The 25859-nt window shown below is 44.4% G+C and overlaps 1 protein-coding gene across 1 annotated transcript in view; it reads right to left on the bottom strand.

Annotated features, from left to right (window-relative positions):
- Positions 1-25859, bottom strand: part of LOC144783273 (autophagy-related protein 2 homolog A-like) — a 397715-nt gene that overhangs the window by 84457 nt on the left and 287399 nt on the right. The window contains exon 13 of the mRNA XM_078662337.1: positions 24075-24173. Within this exon, the coding sequence (XP_078518463.1) occupies positions 24075-24173 (99 nt within the window). The remainder of the gene's footprint in view (positions 1-24074; positions 24174-25859) is intronic.

Here is a 25859-nt window from a genome sequence, read left to right as displayed (position 1 = left end):
AAAAGCGTAGCCAATGGAGTTGACCAGCTGATTAAAATGGCATTGCCCAGAGACTGCCATCCTGGCGCCCTGGACGCGAAGCCCCGGCATTCTTTGGTTTTGAGCTGTGGTGAATAAAACTAATGTTGGAGCACCCCATTCTTTGAAGATTTTGTCTACCTCCTCGTCGTTGAGAGTCCACTAGTGATTATCTTCGTGAAAATGACTGAAGAAGTCTGCTTCTACATTTTGGATTCCCAGAATGTGGAAAGCTGTAGTTGACAATCCTCTTGCTAGTACCCAATGCCACATTGTCTGAGCCTGGAGTGATAATTGTCTTGCTCCTATTTCACCTTGTTTGTTTATATAGTACATTGTAGTGGCATTGTCTGTTTGGATCATCAGGTCTTTGGAAGTGAGAGAGGATAGAAAAGTCTTGAGCTCTAGGTTTACAACTTTGAGCTCTATTTATTTATTTGACATGACTTTTCCTTTTGAGACCAAAGTCATTGAATTGTGAGGAGGTTGATACAAGCGTCTCACCCTGTAGGTGAGGCATTTGTGATGATAGTTTGTGAGGGTGTTTCCTTCTGAAAGTGCACTTCTGCTAGCAGATTCTGAGACTTGCTCCACCAGGTGAGGGAATGTCATGCATTCTCCGCTAGATAGAGCCAATCTTCCAAAGGCCTATTCTCTGTGACCACTGATCCTCTCTGCAAATTTGGGGAGATCTCATGTAGAGGTGTGCATTGGAGACTATGAACATCCAGGATGCCATTGACCCCAGAAGAGATGCTATCTGACAAACAGTTGGTTTTACTCACTGCAGAAGCTGTGCACATTTTGTTTCAATTGAGGATACTCGCTCCTCCAAAGGAAACACTTTTTCCTTGTGTGTCTATTGTAGCCCCAAAAAACGTGAGGCACTGGACTGGTGTGGAGATCGATATTTCTGCATTGATTTGTAGCCCAGTTTTGATAATAGGGTTGTGGCGGTTATGAAGTCCTTTTTGATATATTTGTTGAGGAGTCTGAGGTCCAGGATAGGCCGAAATTGATTGGAATTACTTTACTTTTGAATCAGGAAGTATCTTGAATAGACACCCTTGTTGACCAGATTTGAAGGGACTCTTTCTATTGCACTTTTCTGTAAAAGAAAAGATATATTTTGCCATTGGCTGTGTGGATGAGCCATCGTGATATATAATGGAGGGACTGGCGGTGGAATGTTTTTGAAATGGAGTGCATACCCATTTTGTATGATACCCATGTGTCTGAGGTTATAGCTTTCCACTCTTCCAGGTAGAATTTCACCGCTCCCCCACAGGAGTGGGAAAATGTGATGGGAGTCTTTGTTACTCATGGCTTGTTATGTGAAGAATTTTTGCCCTTGGATTGAGAAGGGGGGGATCACCTTTTCTGATAACGGCTTTCGTATGGCCTTTGTGATTGCCACTGTTGCTGTGAGTAGTGATAAGGCCTCCTAGGGGTTAGACACATATGGCAAAAAAACGTTTGTCTCTAGGCCTGCATTGCTGCTTGAATGATTTTTTTTGTTGCTCAAAACCGATAGCATTTAATGTTCCCGCCTTATTTTTCATTCAGAGCATCTCCTCCTCAGTATTCTGGCCAAATAAAGAGGAACCTGAAAACGGCAAATTCACAATCTTCATCTGGGTGTCAGGCTTCAGCGATGATAGTCTCAGCCAGCATGTTCGTCTCAGTGAGATGCCGTAACAAATAGAAGTGGCTGAAAGTTCGACCACGTCTACTGCCACATTAATCGATTGATTAGAAATCAAGTAACCCTCAATTACCATTTCTAGGAAGTCATGTTGTCTGTGGGTTTGTAAGTCAGACATGAAAGCTTTCATTCTATCCCATATTATGCAGTGATATCTACCAAACAATGCATCTATATTGGTGTTTCTTAAACAGGGGGAAGCTCTGTCACACACTTTTGTTTTTACTGATGGCCTCCATTGGTTTGCTCTCCCGATCTGGAGGAGCTGTGGATTCCGGAGCAGAAGCAAGCCTTTGCCTTACAGCTGTTGTGATTATTGAAGAAAGTTTCAGATCCAACTTTTGAAAATCAGGATCTTGTTGCGGAGGAATGAACTTCTTTAGTAGTCTTGGTGTAGCTGTTAACTGTGGCTGGAGTTAGGAACTTTTCCTCAACAATGCCCATAAGCCCAGGAACAAGAAGAGAAGGAGATCTTGGTGTAGACCTTGGTTGAAGAGTTTCCAAGATTACAGACACCGTTGATTGAGGTGTATAGTTAGCTTAGCTGCACCTCTCACTAGGCCATCCTGAAAGGCAATGATATCATCCACTGCAGTGACCATTGTCGGAGACTGAGGTGGAGAATTTGGAGTGTATGATGAATTAGAGACAGAATTAGGTGATCTTGAGCATGAAGGCGTCATGGATCTTCTGTTAGAAGGTGTCCGTGGTGGCCGAGATCTACTTGGAGATGGGCTTTCCATTTTCTAATGAGCAACATAGACATGGCCGTAGCAAACTGTTGCACAGGGGAGAGATTCAAAGGAAGTAATGGATCTTGTACAGGTTGTCTGCTGGTATTATAGGCAGCAGTCCAGAATCTGGTTGAGGTAACGGAGCCTCTGACTGATGAGAAGGAGATGAAAGTGAAAAAGGATACTCTGACCACTGTGAAGAAGAGGATATATTGACTTGGAGTATCCTCAACATCGAGGGAGGCGAAATTGACATTGTGCAAATCCTCTTTGTGAGAACTGGTGTCTTTTGTGAAGAATGTTTATTCGACGCCAAATGAGTTTTGGTCTTCAACGTCAAGTGATGACACTTTGACACCAACTGATGGGATCTTGATGTCAAACAGTGGATTTTTGTCGCTGACCTTGTGTGAGACAGCAGTGCCGTTGTAGTTTTCAGAGTCTGTGCCGATGTTAGTAATCCCGCCACCGACTTGCCCACTGAGCAATGATGATGGCACATTGACGCCTCTTTATATGGCAAACAACACAGGACCAAAACTCCTGACGGCGACGCCGATGTTCCTGAAGTCACCAAATGAGGTCGAGGAGAATAGTGTCGATGTCATGAGGGAAGTTTCCTGCTCTTAGATCTTCCTCTGTGGTAGTCCATATCTGATTTTTTTTTTATATATATTTTTATTGATTATAACACAAGAGTAAAAATGTACATAACGGGTGTCATTTGGTGGGACTTATTATAGCGGTGAACGGGCGAAGGAATTGAGGAAATACATTACAATTATAAGCATCTGAAAAATATCAATACCAGCTAAGAGCTGAGGCAAAAACAATACGATACGGATAACCATAAACAAACCTTATCAGAACCCGCCCAGCAGGAATACAGGATACGCAGATTGGACACGCGACACCCGGATATGAGGAACAAAAAGATCAGGAGAATATGCGACATCTCTTGTGAAGAAGGGAAAAGGGAATAGAAAGGTCATAGAACAAAATAAAGGAAAAAAAAACTCAACCCCCCACCCTGCACCCCTGCAGATGGCTACGACCTAACCCCACTAGCAGCGTGCCTGTCGCCCCCTAAACTACACCCCAAGGAAGGGAAAAGATGGAGGAGGAGATGTATTACAAGACAATACGGGCTCCCGGACTCCCCTCCCCACCGCCAAAAGCGGACATCCCCTACCGTGGTATTAAGCAAGTTATAACAGACGAATAAGCAAACCAATAGGGGAGCCACCGACAGAGAGAAGACCGTCCCGCCCAACCCCCGATACCACAGAGGCAGCAAATCCCTTGTCAATCGTAGCAGTCACACCAAACCCAGACAATAAGAAGTCCATCGGGCCCGCACTCCCACAGATACAACCCAGCAGAGCCAAAAGAAAGTCACTGTACCGAATTCAAGTCAAATTCAGCCCTGGCCCTTACGATCCATTGCACAAACCCCATCCAGTAGAACCAATATAGTAGCAAAAGAGTCAAAGCGTTGTTGAAAAAGGAGATCAATATAGCCTGAAAGAGTCAAAAAGGTTAAGTCTCGAAGTCTATCGGATACACGAAAGTCAATCCAAAAAATATTAGTGGAGGTCTCCAGAAGAGTAGGAAGAAGTGAGTCCTGTGCGGGCGATGACTTCGCCGATCTTGCTAGGTGTTCAGGGGCTCCAGTAGCGTACCGCTGTAATCGTGCGGGTACAATTGGCACCAGTTCCAGAACATATTCGGGGTTCTCCCCTCGAGGTAAATCAAGCTTCGCGGGGGTAGTCGTATGTTGCAGGTCTGACACAAGTCTGGAGTGCGGTCTCAAACAAACAGTCTCAAAGCGCGCAGTCAAATTGTGGAGAGCAGCCTCCATTTGCAGGCGAAGAGCCCCGATGGCGGCAATTACGGTCCCCAGGGTCGGTCCACACACCGTCCGATCCATCTCCGCGTGAACGATAACAAATCAGATCTTCAACCCCGGAGGCCGACTACTCCGGGGGAACCAACAGACGCGGAGTGGACGGAGGCGATTGGCGACTCACAGGCTTGGCAACCTTTACACCACTGCCGAGAGCGGGGGCCCCACCCACGGACCCCGAGGGCTGCAGCAGGGTCCCGGGACCTGGCCCCCCACCCACCACGGCAACCACGTCTCGTCGCCGTTCGTCCAGTATTCGCAGGGACCAAAGACCACCACCAGGATAGAGAATATGTTCCACTCCGATGAGACCGGACTCTGCCGGGCACCCGCGGCTGATGTTGTTCAACTGAAACCCGGCTGGGTCAGTACTCGAGGCCCCGGCTTACACACTGGAGGAGCAAGCAGCAAACAGAAAGGAGTTAGGTCCTTAGCGGGGCTGAGGGAGGGCTGGACCATATATATTGCGAACCGACAAAATGTGCCCCCTCACTCAATCACTTGAATATTATTTCAGGACCAAATAAACATGAACATTAAATCTGGTCCGGTATCTTTATTTATACCTTTTATGACTGATTATTTCAAAAAATATTTCATATGGCAACAGGAGAATACAACATACACAAATATTTACAAATAAAGCTAAACTAAATTGACACAATACTACTAACACACTCTGTGAAAAATATTTAAATGTGACATCCCAATGACAATACAATACTAAACTATAACCATCATCACTAAACAATTTCATACAGCCAAATCAAAAATTCAGACGAATCAGAAAACATGGAAAGAGCCAATTCAATACAAGAGAAAAAGCGTGAGGCAGGTATAATTCATAATACACAATTAATGTATATCATTAACTCTTGCTGGATTGCCGACGCGTTTCAAGTTTGGGCGTGAAGTTTCCAAACTATCATCAGGGCTCTTGTGATTTTTCTGTTGGAATGTAAAAAAAACTGTTTAAATACAACCAAATGGCCTCTTCTGAAAGAAGAACCGTTTGAATGGGGTTAAAAGTACCTGAACGTTAGTGAACGGTTGGCCTGTGTGGGTTTCTATAACTGGACCAAATCCTTTATTCAGGACACAACCAGGATAATTTCAGTGGCAGCACCAACCTGGGAAAAGAGGTGTTGCCTTTATTTAACATGGGGTCCCTTAGGAATAGAATATCATCCTGCATTCTCTTTCCAACACAATAATAATATTGAAATATTGAAAAGCATATTGTCATACCTTTAGTGGTTCAAATTTGTAGCCACAAAAAGGGAGGGGGGATTTTCTGGGAGGCAGAGGATTATCTCTTCTTTTGATCCTGCATGGGGAATATGTACCCATTTAACATAAATACAAATGCGTGAAAGTGTCTTTTTCTTAAAGCAAAAACGAAAAATCGTGTTATCATACCTTTCACGATTTTCTGATATGAGGCGGCAGGAATTTCTACCCTGTATCTGTAAAAGCAATGGACTGAATCAATGCGCGCTTTTAGTTTTTGTCAAAGCTACACATAACGTTATGGCATAATTCATGACCTTTTAGGTGTGCCAGACAGGAATGTACCTTTATTTGTTGTTATTATCCGCTCGCCGCGCTTCCAGTCAAAGGACCCCAGCCGGGGCACTCGCGGAGCACAGTGACTCGATTCCGCTCTGTATTCAACAGTCACGTACCGTCGTGATCTGTAAAGACGCGCGGGGGATTAGTATGTGAATTGCCCGGCCCGCAGCAGTCTCTTGGCGGATAAATCGACCTCCCAAGTAACGCTTACCTCCAACCTCTGTACACAAATTGGAACCGGCGCTTCTCACTCACTGCTAGCTACAAGTGGCGGCAGCCATTTTTACATTCTTAAAGTAACACCGCAGAAGCGCCCTTCTGGGTCCAAGGTGCATTCTGGGATTTGCGGTGCAAAGCCCATTCTAATGAACTGGGGTCAGTCCGGGGTGGATTTTATGGCACACAAAAAGTGAATTCAGTCTGTACAGTACTGCAAGGTACCTCATTTTGTGACAAACACCAAATGAATTTAGTCTGTATAATGCTAAAAGGTACATGATTTTCCAATGTTGTTATTCATGAAGGGAGCAAGAACGTGACAACGCTGCAGTGTGACACAAAGTCTCAGATTCTTGACAGTTCAGACATGTTGTTGAGGCCAGTCATGATGCAATTAAATTTCAAAATTAGATATGCTTCTTTTGTCAGTAACATTTTATCAATGTCAGCAGGACGCTGTACGTGACTCATGGTGTGTAAAACAGTCCACTTGAAATCATTTTCGTTGTGGGACATTTCGATGAAATGTTCTACCACTGGGGCTGTTAGTATTCTTTTTTTGATTCTTGATCGGTGCTGTCCCATTCGAAGATTTACCTGCTGGTTTGTTTTCCCTATATATAGCCTTGGGCAGGGGCAGATGAGGGCGTAAATCACATTTTTGGTTTTACAATTTGAAAAACCTGGATGTTTCCATTTTGTTCCTTGATACTCAAATTCGCTACCCTCAATGGTGCTACTGCATGAAACACAGTTCCCGCACCTATGGTGTCCCTCTAACGGTTTCATATCCCATAGGACTCGAAGATCTTGTTTCGGTTGTGGCCTAGGGAGATCTGCTCGCACAATATGTTGACCCAAACTGAGGTTCTTTTTGTATGCAAAAATTGGGCGTTGAAAAGGGCATTCTAGCTCCTCTAGCAGATGCCAGTTCTTGAGGACTGTCTGCCTCAGCTTATGAGTATCAGGCCCAAAGGTGGTCACGCACACCAACCTGTCCAATTCCTTTTTCTCATTTGTTTGTAAAAGGGTTTCACGTGGGGTACAGCGTGCCCTCTTAAATGAATTCCTAAGGAGCTTCCTAGGGTAGCCTCTATGAATCATTTCATTACAAAATGTCTGGGCATGATGGTCATAATCGCCAAGCTCCGAGCAATTCCTTCGGATGCGTAGCATTTGCCCATAGGGCAAATTGGCCTTCAGACTTCTTGGGTGGTAGCTTTTATGGTGGAGGATGGTATTCTTGTCGGTCGCTTTTTTAAACAGTGATGTTTTAAGTTTACCCTCCTCACAAGTGACCTCGACGTCCAAAAACGTCATTTTTGTGGTACTTATTTCGATGGAGAATTTAATATCCGGGTGTCTGTTATTAATCCATTCATGGAACTCTAGAAGTTCAATCTGGCTCCCCTGCCACAGGAGCCAGATATCATCAATGTATCGCCACCATTGAAGGATATTCGCCTTGTAGGGGTTGTTATTGTCTACAAACAGAGCCTCATATTGAGCCATGTAGAGCACTGCCATTTCTGGGGCATAAGGACACCCCATGGCAGTGCCCTTGATTTGCATATAAAACTGGCCATTGAATGTAAAGAAATTCTTCTGTAGAGCAATAGCTGCAAGTCTAAGGATAAATGCAGTAGGCACCCTGTGGGGCCTCTCTCTTCTGTCCAAAACTAGTTCAATGACCTCCAGCGCCTCTTCCTGAGGAATTTGAGTGTATAACGATGTGACGTCCATCGTTGCCATGATCTGTTTAGATGAATCAAAGTCGATACCCTCCACCTTAGTTAAAAAATCGGTCGTATCCCTGAGATATGATTTAACCTCCGTCAAGAAAGGCTTCAAAAAGAAATCCACATACTTAGATAGTGGCTCTAAGCAGGAATCGACTCCCGAAACAATCGGGCGTCCAGGTGGCTCTGCTAGGTTTTTGTGGATTTTGGGGAGTAGATATAAAACCGGTGTACGGGGGAATTTTTTATTCAAAAAATCAAACTCTTTACTGCCCAAAAAACCAGCGTCTTTTCCTTGCATGAGAACATCGGAGATTAAACCCTGAATCTGTTTTGTGGGGTCCTCATTTAAGGGACGGTACCACGTGGTGTTGTTGACCTGTTTTAATCCTTCAGTGACATATTTTTCACGAGGCCAAACGACGACCGCACCACCCTTATCGGCCTGTTTTATGACCAGGGTGGGATCCTCTTTAAGGCTTTGTAGTGCTTGCAATTCGCCCTTGCTGATGTTAGAAGGCACGTATCTTTTGGATTTTTCCATTTTATTAATGGAAGAAAGCATTATTTGCTCAAAGGCTATTATTTGTTTAGGAATGTTTTGATGAGGAACAAAAGTGGACTTGTTCCTCAATCCTGTTACTTCCAGGTTTTGAGCAAATGGTTGAGTAAAAAAGAAGGCTTTCAACCTGAGTTTCCTACAAAACTCCAATATTTCTATTTTCAGTTTTGTGTAATCCGTGCGTTTGCATGGGACGAATTTCAAACCCAGATTTAATAAGGATTCCTCTTGTTTGGTCAATATCCGGTCAGATAAATTCACCACCACATTCGGTTTACCTAAGATTGGTAAAACCGCTTCCGTGTTCGCATTTGCCAAGGAGCTTTGGGCTTGGCTCTTCCTTGTTGGCCCCTGTCTAAAAAAGCAACCTGCTTTCTTGAATTATTGCCTCTAGAATCTGGGTCAGATGACCCTGAAGACGAAGTGTCAGAGAAAGTAGAAAAACGATTCCTAGATCTGCCCTGAAAGTCGTACAGCGCCCTGCGTGACTCGGCCTGAGTATAGTAATCCTCTTTGAGGAATGGATATACTGATTCTAACTTGAAGGATTTACTGTCCTTCTCGTATTTTAAAGATTTATTATTTATAGTGATGTCTTTGAAAACTTGTATATCCTTTTGGATCTTGTCAAGAAGAGTCTTGGCGTCAGTGACTGCAGGATTGTCAGCTATTGCTTTAGTTAACTCCTCGATTTCCTCCAATTCCTTCTTACACAGCCTTTGCGCCGTCTCAATGGTGTGGACCATGAGATCCCGGCTGCACTTGGTGTTGATCTGGCTGAATCCCTTTTTATATTCAATATCGTCAACAAAAATAACAGGGGTATTCTTAACCTGGAGACCCCAGGGAATAGTTCCACCCTGTAGATGTTTTAACAAAAAATATCCATGAAGTTCTGTTCTAACGTGCTTTTTGCACAGACGAGTCAATTTCTCTGACTCGTTTTGTTGTTTCGCATCGGTACTTAAAGAAATAGACCCAAACGGAGAAGAGGCTATGAGAGACTGGATGAGAAAAAGGAATTGGACAGGTTGGTGTGCGTGACCACCTTTGGGCCTGATACTCATAAGCTGAGGCAGACAGTCCTCAAGAACTGGCATCTGCTAGAGGAGCTAGAATGCCCTTTTCAACGCCCAATTTTTGCATACAAAAAGAACCTCAGTTTGGGTCAACATATTGTGCGAGCAGATCTCCCTAGGCCACAACCGAAACAAGATCTTCGAGTCCTATGGGATATGAAACCGTTAGAGGGACACCATAGGTGCGGGAACTGTGTTTCATGCAGTAGCACCATTGAGGGTAGCGAATTTGAGCATCAAGGAACAAAATGGAAACATCCAGGTTTTTCAAATTGTAAAACCAAAAATGTGGTTTACGCCCTCATCTGCCCCTGCCCAAGGCTATATATAGGGAAAACAAACCAGCAGGTAAATCTTCGAATGGGACAGCACCGATCAAGAATCAAAAAAGAATACTAACAGCCCCAGTGGTAGAACATTTCATCGAAATGTCCCACAACGAAAATGATTTCAAGTGGACTGTTTTACACACCATGAGTCACGTACAGCGTCCTGCTGACATTGATAAAATGTTACTGACAAAAGAAGCATATCTAATTTTGAAATTTAATTGCATCATGACTGGCCTCAACAACATGTCTGAACTGTCAAGAATCTGAGACTTTGTGTCACACTGCAGCGTTGTCACGTTCTTGCTTCCTTCATGAATAACAACATTGGAAAATCATGTACCTTTTAGCATTATACAGACTAAATTCATTTGGTGTTTGTCACAAAATGAGGTACCTTGCAGTACTGTACAGACTGAATTCACTTTTTGTGTGCCATAAAATCCACCCCGGACTGACCCCAGTTCATTAGAATGGGCTTTGCACCGCAAATCCCAGAATGCACCTTGGACCCAGAAGGGTGCTTCTGCGGTGTTACTTTAAGAATGTAAAAATGGCCGCCGCCACTTGTAGCTAGCAGCGAGTGAGAAGCGCCGGTTCCAATTTGTGTACAGAGGTTGGAGGTAAGCGTTACTTGGGAGGTCGATTTATCCGCCAAGAGACTGCTGCGGGCCGGGCAATTCACATACTAATCCCCCGCGCGTCTTTACAGATCACGACGGTATGTGACTGTTGAATACAGAGCGGAATCGAGTCACTGTGCTCCGCGAGTGCCCCGGCTGGGGTCCTTTGACTGGAAGCGCGGCGAGCGGATAATAACAACAAATAAAGGTACATTCCTGTCTGGCACACCTAAAAGGTCATGAATTATGCCATAACGTTATGTGTAGCTTTGACAAAAACTAAAAGCGCGCATTGATTCAGTCCATTGCTTTTACAGATACAGGGTAGAAATTCCTGCCGCCTCATATCAGAAAATCGTGAAAGGTATGATAACACGATTTTTCGTTTTTGCTTTAAGAAAAAGACACTTTTACGCATTTGTATTTATGTTAAATGGGTACATATTCCCCATGCAGGATCAAAAGAAGAGATAATCCTCTGCCTCCCAGAAAATCCCCCCTCCCTTTTTGTGGCTACAAATTTGAACCACTAAAGGTATGACAATATGCTTTTCAATATTTCAATATTATTATTGTGTTGGAAAGAGAATGCAGGATGATATTCTATTCCTAAGGGACCCCATGTTAAATAAAGGCAACACCTCTTTTCCCAGGTTGGTGCTGCCACTGAAATTATCCTGGTTGTGTCCTGAATAAAGGATTTGGTCCAGTTATAGAAACCCACACAGGCCAACCGTTCACTAACGTTCAGGTACTTTTAACCCCATTCAAACGGTTCTTCTTTCAGAAGAGGCCATTTGGTTGTATTTAAACAGTTTTTTTTACATTCCAACAGAAAAATCACAAGAGCCCTGATGATAGTTTGGAAACTTCACGCCCAAACTTGAAACGCGTCGGCAATCCAGCAAGAGTTAATGATATACATTAATTGTGTATTATGAATTATACCTGCCTCACGCTTTTTCTCTTGTATTGAATTGGCTCTTTCCATGTTTTCTGATTCGTCTGAATTTTTGATTTGGCTGTATGAAATTGTTTAGTGATGATGGTTATAGTTTAGTATTGTATTGTCATTGGGATGTCACATTTAAATATTGTTCACAGAGTGTGTTAGTAGTATTGTGTCAATTTAGTTTAGCTTTATTTGTAAATATTTGTGTATGTTGTATTCTCCTGTTGCCATATGAAATATTTTTTGAAATAATCAGTCATAAAAGGTATAAATAAAGATACCGGACCAGATTTAATGTTCATGTTTATTTGGTCCTGAAATAATATTCAAGTGATTGAGTGAGGGGGCACATTACACACTGGAGGAGGCACAAAAATAAAAGACGGTGTAACTTCGTCAATACAGGCGATAAAAACTCCGGGATTGTCCCCCTGGGCTCAGCAACGATTCAGACACACGGGAGTCTGGCGGGAGGTCAGGATGAAGTTCAGGATAAGTCCGCCAGCGACGGAGGTCGATGGAGCCGGGAGCTTATGCGGCCATCTTGGTTGCTTGCGTAGCTCCTCCTCCCATATCTGATTTTTGATGCATTTATGCAGAATGGTGGCAGGATGCTCTTTCCATTATCTCCCTTTTCTTCCTTTCTTGTCTGCCTTCATATCCTGCTACGAATTCTGATGCCCTCTCAGTCTTTAAGCATCCTCTTCAACATTGTACTACTAATGTCACATCCTTTAGTCAGGTGTGTAAGTGAAAGACACACCACACAGACCTTATGAGCATTAGAGCTCGCCTTCTTTCTACCACATGATGGGCATTTAGTAAAAAGAGCAGGCATTCTGACCAAAAATCCTGTCAGAAAAACAAAAGAAAAAAGGAATGCACTTAACAGTGGAGATGTCAAGTTGTTTAATACAATCCTTTTACAAGCGCTGAATGTGAAGGAAAAAGGTTTGTAGGTGAAAAGACACAAGAGGTGTTCAGAGATCCTGCCTGAAGGAGCGGAAAACAAAACTAACACCCTCAGGCAAACATGCACTACCATGCATTGTGGGATGGGGTGCTTCTGAGGTCCTTAAAGGTGCAGGCCTCTTTTGTTTTATTTTATCAGTGGTAGCCTATGAGGCTGCTTTTCCATTTCATGCTGTTTTGTACACAGGCAGTCATTTTCCATTACAAAGTGTTGATCATTCAAAGGGTATGTTTGACTTTTTCCATCAATTCTCCTACAGCGTTCAGCAGGAAAATACATCACTGGCAGTCTACACTGTGATTATATGGAAAAGGACTTTCAGTGGAACATTCTTCAGTGCCTTTTTCCAGAACCGTTACTATATATTGAAGGAGGTATTCTGGGGTCTACACAGGCAGTGGGGAATCAATGAAGATCCTCCGATGCAAGACTGTTTTTTGCCAGGACACTAATGTACAGCTCCTTCATTTCACAATGCTTATCTTGGAGAGAGAGGGAGAAGTACTGAGAAATGGAGGGGTTGAATGAAAATGAATCAGGAAGTAGGGATTGGAAGGGGAGCAAAGAGGATTGATCCTAATCTATCACCTTCTAATTCCCAGTTAAATTTTTCTGTTAGTGAGTTGGGGGGAGGTGGTGGGATGGTAGGGTGAGTAGGACTTCATCTTCCACCCTCTCTCACCTCCCTCACTCCCACTTACAGACAGAGGATCAAGCTGATGGGCAAGATTAGGGAGGAGCGGAGAGCAGTAGTAGCTGCCCGTAGCCACTCCCATGGCCCTGCCACCAGCTTAATCCGTAGATGGACCTGGTAGGAACTAGACAATTCATCATATACAAATTAGTGAGGCACCTGGAACTGAGCACCGCACTACCTTATGAAGGAGACTTCAAGGAAATTATCAGGAATCAGCAAACTGATTCCAGGAACCCCACACAAAAGGAAGAAGCCTGAAGGAGGTTGTCCCCATTAGGAGGAAGACATAAATATATATATATTTTGTTTAAACGACACCAGCCATTTAGATGAAAAGAAGATGTATAACTACACCATGAGGTATCCAGGGTATACCTTTAAAAAAACATATATATATACAACAGGAGGGGAGCAGAGGGGTTAATCAAGTATGTGACCTATGCAGCACAGATTCATCAGGCCTTATATGTCTGGTCGAAAGAATACTCCAGATGGAAAAGCGAGCTGGTATAGGCTCAGCCATATTTCAGTGTTCTGGCCAAGCAGTTACAACAGTATCCAAGCTGGGCTACAGCTAAGCCTAAGAAGTGGTCTTGAGCATGGTGGTCTTGCGTCTTCCTCGGCCAATGGATATTCATGTACCAAATACCTGTGCAGATGTCTGGAAGCTCTCCTTACAGAGCTCTACTCTGTAAAAACTATGGTCAGCAATGCTTTAAAGGGCAAGCTGGTGGATACTGGTCCTATTCTCCTATTTACTTCCCATCCCTTCTTGGCATGACGTGACCATTCTTTCTTCTATATGAGCAATTGTGCTGACTCAGCATGTTTTCACCTGATCTAATTGGTGCTAAATTGTGCATAAATATGTTACTAAATCCTGTCCACAAGTGTTTTGTCAAGAAGACCTTTCTCATTGATGGTAAGTAGGACATTGGGGGAGGCACTGATACTCTGGAGCATTCTTTTATATTGTACTTAATTCAAATGAACAGCATCTCCATAAAGCATGGTATTTTTTATCTTATGTTTTGAAGTGCGTCACATAGGAAGGTTAGATTCTAAAAAATGGGCGAGTTTCAAGCATATAAACAAAGCTTCAAGTCTCTCTCAACCACATAGCACAGGGTGAGCTACATCTGAGCATCATATATGGATGGCCTGCTGCTGCCAGCATCCTGGGAATCTCGCCAAGACCACGTCAAAGGCTGCTTATGTGGCAGAGCTCTGGGTGATGGTTTAGCTCAATGGGCTCCAAATAACTAAAAGTACGTTTTTTTACATCCAAACCGGTGATTATAGTCTGGCCTGAAAATGACCTTATCCCCATTATGAAGCAACTTGCAACAAAACCCCTACTTTTGTGCTTACAGCTCTGGCAGAAAAATGTGACCATTTTACCTTAATGGCATGCCATGCGTCGAGTGCCCCATCTTAACCAGAAATGTATTTATTTCGAGTGTTTTCTAGACAGCTGGCTAGGCCAAATAGTATCAAAGCGCTTTATTACATTGTCAGGCAATATCAGTCAATAACAATAATTTACACCATGGTCAGAGGCACTGTCCGTCCTGAAGAATCCCTGGGAGATACTTAAACCCTGGTTTGCTCATCCCAAACTATAAATTGAGGCTTAGGGCTACATTCATTGTCGGAATCTCTGCAGTATGACTGAGACAGACAAAGGTTGAAGCATGCGTTTAGGGCCAAACATAGAAGGAAGATGAGATGTGGGCTGCCTTAGTATAAACTAGCCCACCCTGAATGGAAGACATAACAAGGCACCAAAAAACTACTTCTACCTAATTCCAAGTCTTCAAGTCCAATCCTCTACTCACAATTCTGCCAGGGTCCTCATCAGTGATTGCTAGGGTTGGGTTCTGGGAGAATAAGTCAATGGAGGAGTCAAAATGTCTGTACTACTGAAGTGATGTTCGGAATACTAGGTGTTTCTTTTTCTGTCAGTTGATAGGCCAGCTAAGGAAAGTCAGACTTCTACCTATTTTGAATAGAGGTATCAGGTATGCCAGAGGAAGTGGTTAGCTCTTGAACTACGAAGACAATACAGTTTCTTCTCATTTTTAGGTCTCGTCCTATTAATCACGCAAGCGAAAATAGGACGAGAGTATTGAGGGCAAAACAAGCTCTGAAACCACCAGGCGATTACTTCGAGTGCATGTGCTCGTGAACGCGCTTACCATTTGCTCCCCGAGCCGCCTGCCTCCAGGAGCTTCACTTCAAAGGGATCCGCTCCCCCGCCCCCTGCTTCACACTTTTCACGGCCGACAGGCGGTGTCTCGCATTTCTCCTCCCCCCTTCCCACTGCACCCTTCGCTCTACTCCCTCCTCCCTCCTGCTAAGAATCTCATGGCCCAGACACTGCGATAATATTTACTTCACTCCGCGACGTTCACCTAACTAACTGACACAGCCCCAGCCTTAAGGACCTTTACAGATGAGCGTCCATTATTTTGAACACTTTTATGTTTTTTGCACACAAAACAAACATCATGCAGCAAAACTCTGCACAGCAGAAGCCACCCCAAATGGAAAGCAACTGACGCTGCCCCAGCTCCGTGTGCTGTTTACTGGTACAGGTGTTATATGTGCCGTGCTCTCTCCAGGCATTTAAAACCACCTACCTAACTGACCCAGTCCCAGCCCGGAGGCCATTTACAGATGCACACACCTCCCCTGTCTCCGTCTCCCCTCCCACATCCCTTCGCTCCCCTTCTGCCTCCCTCCTGCTCACAATCTCATGGGCCAGGCCCCGGGATAATACTTACTTTACTCCGGGACGTCCACCTACCTAACTGAACCAGCCCCGCTCACAAATGACCTCCCGCCTCCCTACTGCTCACAATCTTATTTTTTAAAAACATTGCTTGCTTTTTCGAGTCACCAGGTCTACGATCTGCAGGCTCCACACTGAAGCTTATTTCAAGGGTGCTTTCTACTTTTGACATGGATTTCACAATGTCCTCAGTACATTTTAGACCGCATAGGGCACCAGTGCTCAGCAAAAAACAAAAAAGTTTATCGAGCCTTTCTACCTCCGGAAAACCTTTCAGATTTGTGAGTTTCAAAGCAACCATATGTGCATTTGCATGGAAGCCACATTAGCATCTGCTACCTGTGATAACGATCTTTATAAGGAGGCGAGATTGGCTTTATTGTTCCACTGCAGGCTCCCATTCACACACATTTAGTCACTATAGCAGCGTTTCACACCACTCCAGACTCCACTCCAGAACCCACATTTCTCATTCTAGGATAATGCAAACATGCATCCACTCCCCACAGCCCCGACCCCCACACACACGCTCAGTGCTAGTACAAAATGCTCCTGTGAAGCCATTTGCACATGAATGCAGCTTGTGCATACCAGTGGCTTGTGTCTGGGGGAAGCTCGTCTGTAGTTTACAAACCACAAACTAGCTTTGCGCCATCAAGATTGCTGTTTAATTCTGAAAAGACAGCATTCCGGAGCCTTTGGTATGGCAGGTCGTGAATCAAGAGATGGTAGAGGTCTTTACAACGTCTATTTAAAGGGGTAGCGTCGCCCAAAATATAAGAACTAAAAAAGACTTCCCTTTCTTGGCTCCGATTTGCACGCACCTTGTGTGATCCGTGTCACCCGCTTTCCGATCCTGCTGAACTGATTTGTGATTTACAAGTCCATATTTGATTTACTGTGCAATAAAAGGTGTGCGACTTTTATTCATCAAGTAACTCTGTTATTGTATAATTTGCCCCAATTTGGGTGTATGCTATATTTACACCTGAGATACAATGGGCCGGTGTGAAAGTGTTTTTTTTCCTTAGGCGGGTGCTCGTTAAGTTGCCCAGTGAGTGTGATATTCAGCAATAGCTGCGACAATCTAGGCCAATGTTCAAGCCCTTTAAATCTTTATTTCTCTGCAAAAACACAATAGATCTTGTCCCAGGGCCAACAAATTGTGCTTTTGGCGAATGCTCGTCATTATAACTAAATAAGAAAGTAAAATCAGCGTATGTACAAAAAGAGTTTTTGTGCTGTCTTTCTGAGACATACTTCTGATAAGGCTACTGCTTTCATCCCTACCTGGTTGTGTTTTTTCTTATCACTCGTTTCACATTGTTTTAAATATGCTGGACAGTAGTTCATTTTAGGAATGAATGTGCTTTTATTGCATTTATTAAGTGTGCTCTTCAGGTTTGCAACTTTATTTACAATAAAAACATCCCTTTGCCTCTGTACTACTTCTCTTACAAGGCTCTCATTTTGAGTTGTCTGGACTTCGGATCTATGCTTTTTATTCCAAAATGTTGCATTTTCGGAATAAACTGCCTTTTGAGTAGGTAAGGAAACGAACAAACTCTTTCCCATTTAATTTGCAGTCAAGTACAGTGTAGCACAAAGTGATATAAAAAGTGGCACTGGATATTGCACCACCCCAGCATCACTCAGCACCACCACAGCACCACTCAGCATCACTCAGCGCTACCCCAGCACCACTCAGCACCACCACAGCATCACTCAGCACCACCCCAGCACCACCCATCACCACCACAGCACCACTCATCACCACATCACTCAGCGCCACCCCAGCATCACTCAGCGCCACCCCAGCATCACTCAGCGCCACCCCAGCATCACTCAGCACCACCCCAGCATCACTCAGCACCGCCACATTATCACTCAGCACCACCACATTATCACTCAGCACCACCACATTATCACTCAGCACCACCACATTATCACTCAGCACCACCACATTATCACTCAGCACCACCACATTATCACTCAGCACCACCACATTATCACTCAGCACCACCACATTATCACTCAGCACCATTCAGCACCACCACAGCACCACTCAGCACCACCACAGCACCACTCAGCACCACCACAGCACCACTCAGCACCACCACAGCACCACCACAGCACCACCACAGCACCACTCAGCACCACCACAGCACCACTCAGCACCACCACATTATCACTCAGCACCACCACATTATCACTCAGCACCACCACAGCACCACTTAGCACCACCATAGCACCACTCAGCACCACCACAGCATCACTCAGCACCACCACAGCATCACTCAGCACCACCACAGCATCACTCAGCACCACCACAGCATCACTCAGCACCACCACAGCATCACTCAGCACCACCACAGCATCACTCAGCACCACCACAGCATCACTCAGCACCACTCCGCACACCTCAGCACCACCACAGCATCACTCAGCACCACCACAGCACCACTCAGTACCACCACAGCATCACTCAGCACCACAACAGCATCACTCAGCACCACCACAGCATCACTCAGCACCACCACAGCATCACTCAGCACCACCACAGCATCACTCAGCACCACCACAGCATCACTCAGCATCACCCCAGCATCACCACAGCATCACTCAGCACCACTCAACGCCACCCCAGCATCACTCAGCGCCACCCCAGCATCACTCAGCACCACCACAGCACCACTCAGCACCACCACATTATCACTCAGCACCACCACATTATCACTCAGCACCACCACAGCATCACTCAGCACCACCACAGCATCACTCAGCACCACCATAGCATCACTCAGCACCACCACAGCATCACTCAGCACCACCACAGCATCACTCAGCACCACCACAGCATCACTCAGCACCACCACAGCACCACTCAGCACCACCACATTATCACTCAGCACCACCACAGCATCACTCAGCACCACCACAGCACCACTCAGCACCACCACATTATCACTCAGCACCACCACAGCACCACTTAGCACCACCATAGCACCACTCAGCACCACCACAGCATCACTCAGCACCACCACAGCATCACTCAGCACCACCACAGCATCACTCAGCACCACCACAGCATCACTCAGCACCACCACAGCATCACTCAGCACCACTCCGCACACCTCAGCACCACCACAGCATCACTCAGCACCACCACAGCACCACTCAGTACCACCACAGCATCACTCAGCACCACAACAGCATCACTCAGCACCACCACAGCATCACTCAGCACCACCACAGCATCACTCAGCACCACCACAGCATCACTCAGCACCACCACAGCATCACTCAGCATCACCCCAGCATCACCACAGCATCACTCAGCACCACTCAACGCCACCCCAGCATCACTCAGCGCCACCCCAGCATCACTCAGCACCACCACAGCACCACTCAGCACCACCACATTATCACTCAGCACCACCACATTATCACTCAGCACCACCACAGCATCACTCAGCACCACCATAGCATCACTCAGCACCACCATAGCATCACTCAGCACCACCACAGCATCACTCAGCACCACCACAGCATCACTCAGCACCACCACAGCATCACTCAGCACCACCACAGCATCACTCAGCACCACCACAGAATCACTCAGCACCACCACAGCACCACCACATTATCACTCAGCACCACCACATTATCACTCAGCACCACCACATTATCACGCAGCACCACCACAGCATCACGCAGCACCACCACAGCATCACTCAGCACCACCACAGCATCACTCAGCACCACCACAGCACTCAGCACCACCACAGCATCACTCAGCACCACCACAGCATCACTCAGCACCACCACAGCATCACTCAGCACCACCACAGCACCACCACAGCACCACCACAGCACCACCACAGCACCACTACAGCACCACTACAGCACCACTCAGCACCACTACAGCACCACTCAGTACCACCACAGCACCACTCAGCACCACCACAGCATCACTCAGCACCACCACAGCATCACTCAGCACCACCACAGCATCACTCAGCACCAACACAGCATCACTCAGCACCACCACAGCATCACTCAGCACCACTACAGCACCACTCAGCACCCTACAGCACCACTACAGCACCACTCAGCACCACCACAGCACCACTCGGCACCACCACAGCACCACCACAGCACCACCACAGCACCACCACAGCACCACCACAGCACCACTCAGCACCACCACAGCACCACCACAGCACCACTCAGCACCACCACAGCATCACTCAGCACCACCACAGCACCACTCAGCACCACTACAGCACCACTCTGGAACACTACAGCACCACTCTGGAACACTACAGCACCACTCTGGAACACTACAGCATCACTCTGGAACACCACAGCATCACTATGCGCTACCACAGCATTATTATGCGTTACCACAGCATTATTATGCGCTACCACAGCATTATTATGCGCCACCACAGCATCACTCAGGGCCTCCACAGCATCACTCAGGGCCTCCACAGCATCACTCAGGGCCTCCACAGCATCACTCAGGGCCTCCACAGCATCACTCAGCACCACCACAGCATCACACAGCGCCACTACAGCATCACTCAGCACCACCACAGCATCACTCAGCACCACCACAGCATCACTCAGCACCACCACAGCACCACCACAGCATCACTCTGGAACACTACAGCATCACTCTGGAACACTACAGCATCACTCTGGAACAACACAGCATCACTATGCGCTACCACAGCATTATTATGCGTTACTACAGCATTATTATGCGTTACCACAGCATTATTATGCGCTACCACAGCATTATTATGCGCCACAACAGCATCACTCAGGGCCTCCACTGCATCACTCAGGGCCTCCACAGCATCACTCAGGGCCTCCACAGCATCACTCAGGGCCACCACAGCATCACTCAGGGCCACCACAGCATCACTCAGGGCCACCACAGCATCACTCAGGGCCACCACAGCATTACTCAGGGGTACCACAACATCACTATGCACTACCACAGCATCACTGAACGCCACAGCATCAATCGTCGCCACCACAACATCACTCTGCGCTATCACAGCATCAATCTGTGCAACCATTCAACAACAACTGGTTCAAATATGTTCTCTCAATGTTTCAAGCTTTATTACAAATGTCAGAAAAAGATGTTAATATTTCACTTCTGTTCTTGGATTTTTGTCACAATAAAATACACTGAACATAATCTTCACAAAAGTCATTTACAAAAGTTTAAGCTATTGCCATTATAAATTACAATATCTTTTATTTAAGTATTAATTATTTAAAAAAATTAAAAGCCACTGTTATTTGTAATATCAATACATCTAAGTTACGTAAATACAACACATATTGCATTACAAATGCTATAGGTGTCACATTTGCGAAAGGTATAACTATTGGCATTGTAAATGACAAAGCTATTAATTTCGCTATTTTCAAAACTAACACATAAATAAAAAAATTGTCATTTACAATACCAATAGCTCAAACTTTCCTAATGCGAGACCTATTGCATTGCAAATGCTTGTTTTATCTAGAGCCTGACAGCAGCGTCTTACATTGTCTAGGAGTGTCATGTAGTGCTGTTGATAAATTCTGATTCCAGATGTTACAATTTTTAATAGCATTCATTTTATGCTTTAATACTCTTCACACAGTATCTAAGTCATATTCAATAACTACTGTGACCATGACCAGACCGCCTGCATGTCACTGTGCTCAGCCACCTCACGTAAAACCTGCCTACCTTGTGTATGGGGATGACTTTCAGGCCCTTTCCTTTGTTGAGTATAGGTTTCCTCGGCTAAAATGAAACGTATTCTTCTCCCTGTGTTACTTGCATATTTATCTAGCAAGGGTGGCCCTTTGCTGGGCTCCAAACATCTTGGGTCAAAAACAGAACCTGGACAATCTCAACCTGGTTAGGCCATGGCATCCATGATCCATATGCTCAATGAAACTGGTCGCATGTATTTCTACCCACTAAATGTATTGATCTCTGATGGGTAGAAAGAGGCGTTAGCCCTGCCGGGATTTACATTTGGGATCTGCATGTCATTGCAGATGTCAGCATACAAGCATTAACTCACTGAGCTATCTTTCCAGCATGATTTAGGCAGAATTGAGAAGGGAAAGGAGCATGCATGGGTTGTGTATGCAAAGATTTAGCATAGAAATCAATGTACCTACAACTGAATTGACTTCATCATATTCACTGTTATTAAATATTGATGCTACCACATTGAACCTACTTGTATTTTGCTTGTATTATCAGACACTATTAATAAAAATATATATATAAGAAATCAAGCATTGGCAAAGCCAATAAGTCTTGACTTGGCTAGCTGGATCAATTGTCAATTTTTTTGTGTTTTTAATTGCAAGAATATTCTACAGAAGAAAACATGCTAACATCTAAAGATGACGGCGTTATGCTTACAATAAAAATATGAAATGATAAAAAATAACCACTGCATATGATTTTAATAAAATAATATGAATAACTGCTAGCACTAGCAGCAAGATGATCCTAAAAAGAGGTATAGAAACATTTTTTCACTTTTAATACACATTGATGGAAAATATGGATCTTATTGGCACAATGAAATGGTGATATTGGCTTTAAATTACTTTAACCTTAAGACAATGTTTCTTCACACAAGGATCTAAAAAGATGAATACACAGCCAAAGTACTGACCCAGCAGCCCTGCCAGTGAGGCACACTTGTTTTTAGGTGGATATGCACATGTGAAATTGAAAATGTCCTGTCTGTCACAGGGTTTGAGAGCCAATGGCTGAAGTGGGCTGACACACTGCACCATGATGCATGCTGTGGTGGGCAGAAACAAAAGGTGCATGGAGAGGAATGATGTAAAGGTTCTTAAATGTAAGTGTATATTCACAGATTTTTTTTTTAATAAACTGAGTGATGGGTCCAGCTCAGATTAGCAAAAACACTCCGGGCCAGATGTAGGTAATTCCATTTTACAGACTCTAAAATACCGAATCATACAGATTCGGTATTTTAAATTCGGAAAATGGTATGTAGGTTAAAAATGACCGAATTGTTAAGATTCGGTAATTACCGAATTGGTAAATACCGATTGGTAACTGACATTCATTATAGGAATGAATGTCAATTACCGAATCCGTAAATACCGATTCGGTAAAAGGGGGAAAACATTGAAGGGTGGCAGGGTGTCACTTTGACACCCTGTTGCACCCCTCAATTGTGTATGGATGCACATGTTGCAGACATACATGCCCTAAGGGCTGAATGGTTTTTGTACAATGACTGTGCATATCAACAATCTTGGATTATTTGATTCTGAGAGTAACATTTCTGGCTAAACTGCTTGGTTCGTGGGTATTGTTAAGTGACCCTGCTAACAAACCAATGTTTTCATTGTAAAAGGAAAAATCTGTCCTAAAGAGAAAAGCCCATGAGTCTAGGTAGTATACCAAAAGTAATCAATTACTGACAAATCTGTCAAAATGGAACAAACTACATTATACTACATGCTGAGTTTCCAAACCTTCACCTCCAGAAGTACGCCTGAATGCTTGATCCCCGCTACCATGAGAGAGCCAATGCAAAAGTGAGAACCATGTCCTGCAACTGGAGTGCCATATGGTTGCCCTGGGGCACAAATGGTGTATGCAGTAGCATTACAAGCTGCTGCCTAAGAACCACTAACTGCCCAAGAGCTGCATGAAATTACCTTACTACAAACCCCAAGAGAGGATTAGGGAAGAGAGCTATGGAAAAATTCCTTTTCCCTACATAACTCATTCCATATGCAATGCATAAACAGCAGCATCTATGTATTTTACTGGGTAGGGATTACAACAACTCAAAATATTTTAAATAAAGCACACAGTGTATCAACTAGGATTAGTCATCTTATTAAAGGGACCTAAAAGTCTTGTTGACCATGAATGCAGAGTGATCCGAATGGTATTGATAGGATTGGATTAGTTATTGAAGTTCAAAGATCTAAGCACCCCAATGGGCCAAGCTTGGGTATGTAATGATTGCAGAGTACTTGCTGGTTACCTTACAAAGGAAGCTTTTCCTGAGTTAGAGCTAGGTTGCTATGTTATGGCTGCAGTACAGCGTCTGGTAATGTTATGGCTAAAGGTCTAAGATCTCTGCTCACCTTGGACGGTTTTCTCTCTGACTGTTTGTAATGGATACGGGCACAAGGCTTGGATGATGGATGGTAGTTGAAGGCACTTGTGTTTTTGAACAGGAGGAGCTGAAATAGAAAGAAAACATGTTAAAGAACAGTAATGTGATGTGATGTGAACTCAAAGGATCATGAGTGTGGCAGGACAATAACTTCAAGAGAGCTAGCAATTAGATACCTCAATAACTTGTGACAAGATGTAAAATTAACCAACTCTGTCCAAGCCGGCAATGCACAATAAAGGCATTCCTAAATATTCCAGCTCTTCTCCCATAATCTTCAATATATGTATAGGATCTTTTCCACCTTTATCAAACACTTATGCTTCACTTAGCGATTTTACTCGTGCTGCACCCAGATAGCTAAAAACCCATCCACTTAAAGCTCATCTTGAACTTTCCCCCAAACTGCAAGGTCCATGTTCAAACATATGCGCTAAAGTAAACTTCCAGCCAACAACTGTGGATCATGCTAGAACACTGATCCTCTTCTTTAACAATAATCAAAACCTGCAACTTCACATTACCTTTCTATCTAAATTAACAGCAAGAGCTCAGGCTCCCGAGAGGTATCAAACAGTTTATTTACAAAATGATTTTAAACATGCGTTTCAAGCTGTTGTGTTTAAGGGTGGGCTATGATAACTGATGACTAGTATGAATCTCTAAATTACGCTTTGCTCCCATCAAAGCAGCACTAAATTTCAAAAGGTCAGTGAAAACCTTTGTGCATGAACTGCCTACTTGAAAATCCAGCATTGAAAAAGTCAGAGTCTGTATCAATCATTTTTCAGGAGTGATTGAGGGTTTCACATTCCATCCCTCCACCCACCAGGATATTGTCCTTTTATGGGCAGTTAAAAAAAATAACTAAAAAGCAAGCTGCTTCAGCATTACTTCACTCCTTGATGGTCTTGGGCTAGAACTTTGCGCTATAGAAATCTGCTAATATAAATAAATAAATAAATAAGAAAGATGTTCTAAGGGGTTCTACAATTTTGTATATTTCTTATTGCATTAAGACATAAGAAAATGTTACTTACCCTTGATTTAAATAGAAAGGATGACAACCCGTCCTTATTCCTGAGTCTGGAACTCTCTCAATGGCTCTTTTTGCCAGAAAATCTCACATCTGTTTTATTAGAATAAACAGTCACGTCTTCGACAGTCACTCAGGTGTGGGATGAAGGTGTGGCAGGGCAAAAAGAAAGGGCACTTTGTGACCATGCTAAAAAGATTAGAGGACTCATCTGTCAGAAGTGTAGGATCACCAACCTGTGAAAAAATGATGGACCCTGCTTCCCACTTGGTGGGTGTGCACCACTTGTGGCAAGCTAAAACTGCTAGGATGCTGTTGCTGTAGGAGAGCATGAACAGGGAGGGCTAAGTCTGTGGCGAATTGCGCGTTGCTTGCCAGATTCACGGCATTGGCCATGAAAGGTCTGGGGTGATTGTTGAGGGGGCTGGGGAGACTGGCGTTACCTATACGCCAACCCCCACAGTAGCCTCGGAATGCTCTGAGCTGGTGAGGAAACTGTTTGGCAGGGACTGAAAGACCTGGAGAGCGTGCCATGATCTACTTTACTCACAGCATTGTTAGGCAGCAGAACATTTTTTTCCAAAAACATCAATCCTCTTTGGCTCCTTATTGGGGTTTAACTTGATGCTTCAACCACTAGGCACTATGGAATAGGATGCTATGTGAGAAAACAAGTCACCAGAAGTGGGTCCGTGGAGTCTGGCCACCTGTTATTCT

This window comes from Lissotriton helveticus, chromosome 9 (genome assembly GCF_964261635.1).
Source record: "Lissotriton helveticus chromosome 9, aLisHel1.1, whole genome shotgun sequence".
NCBI classification, from domain to species: Eukaryota; Metazoa; Chordata; class Amphibia; order Caudata; family Salamandridae; genus Lissotriton; species Lissotriton helveticus.
This window is presented reverse-complemented; position numbering and strand designations above follow the sequence as displayed.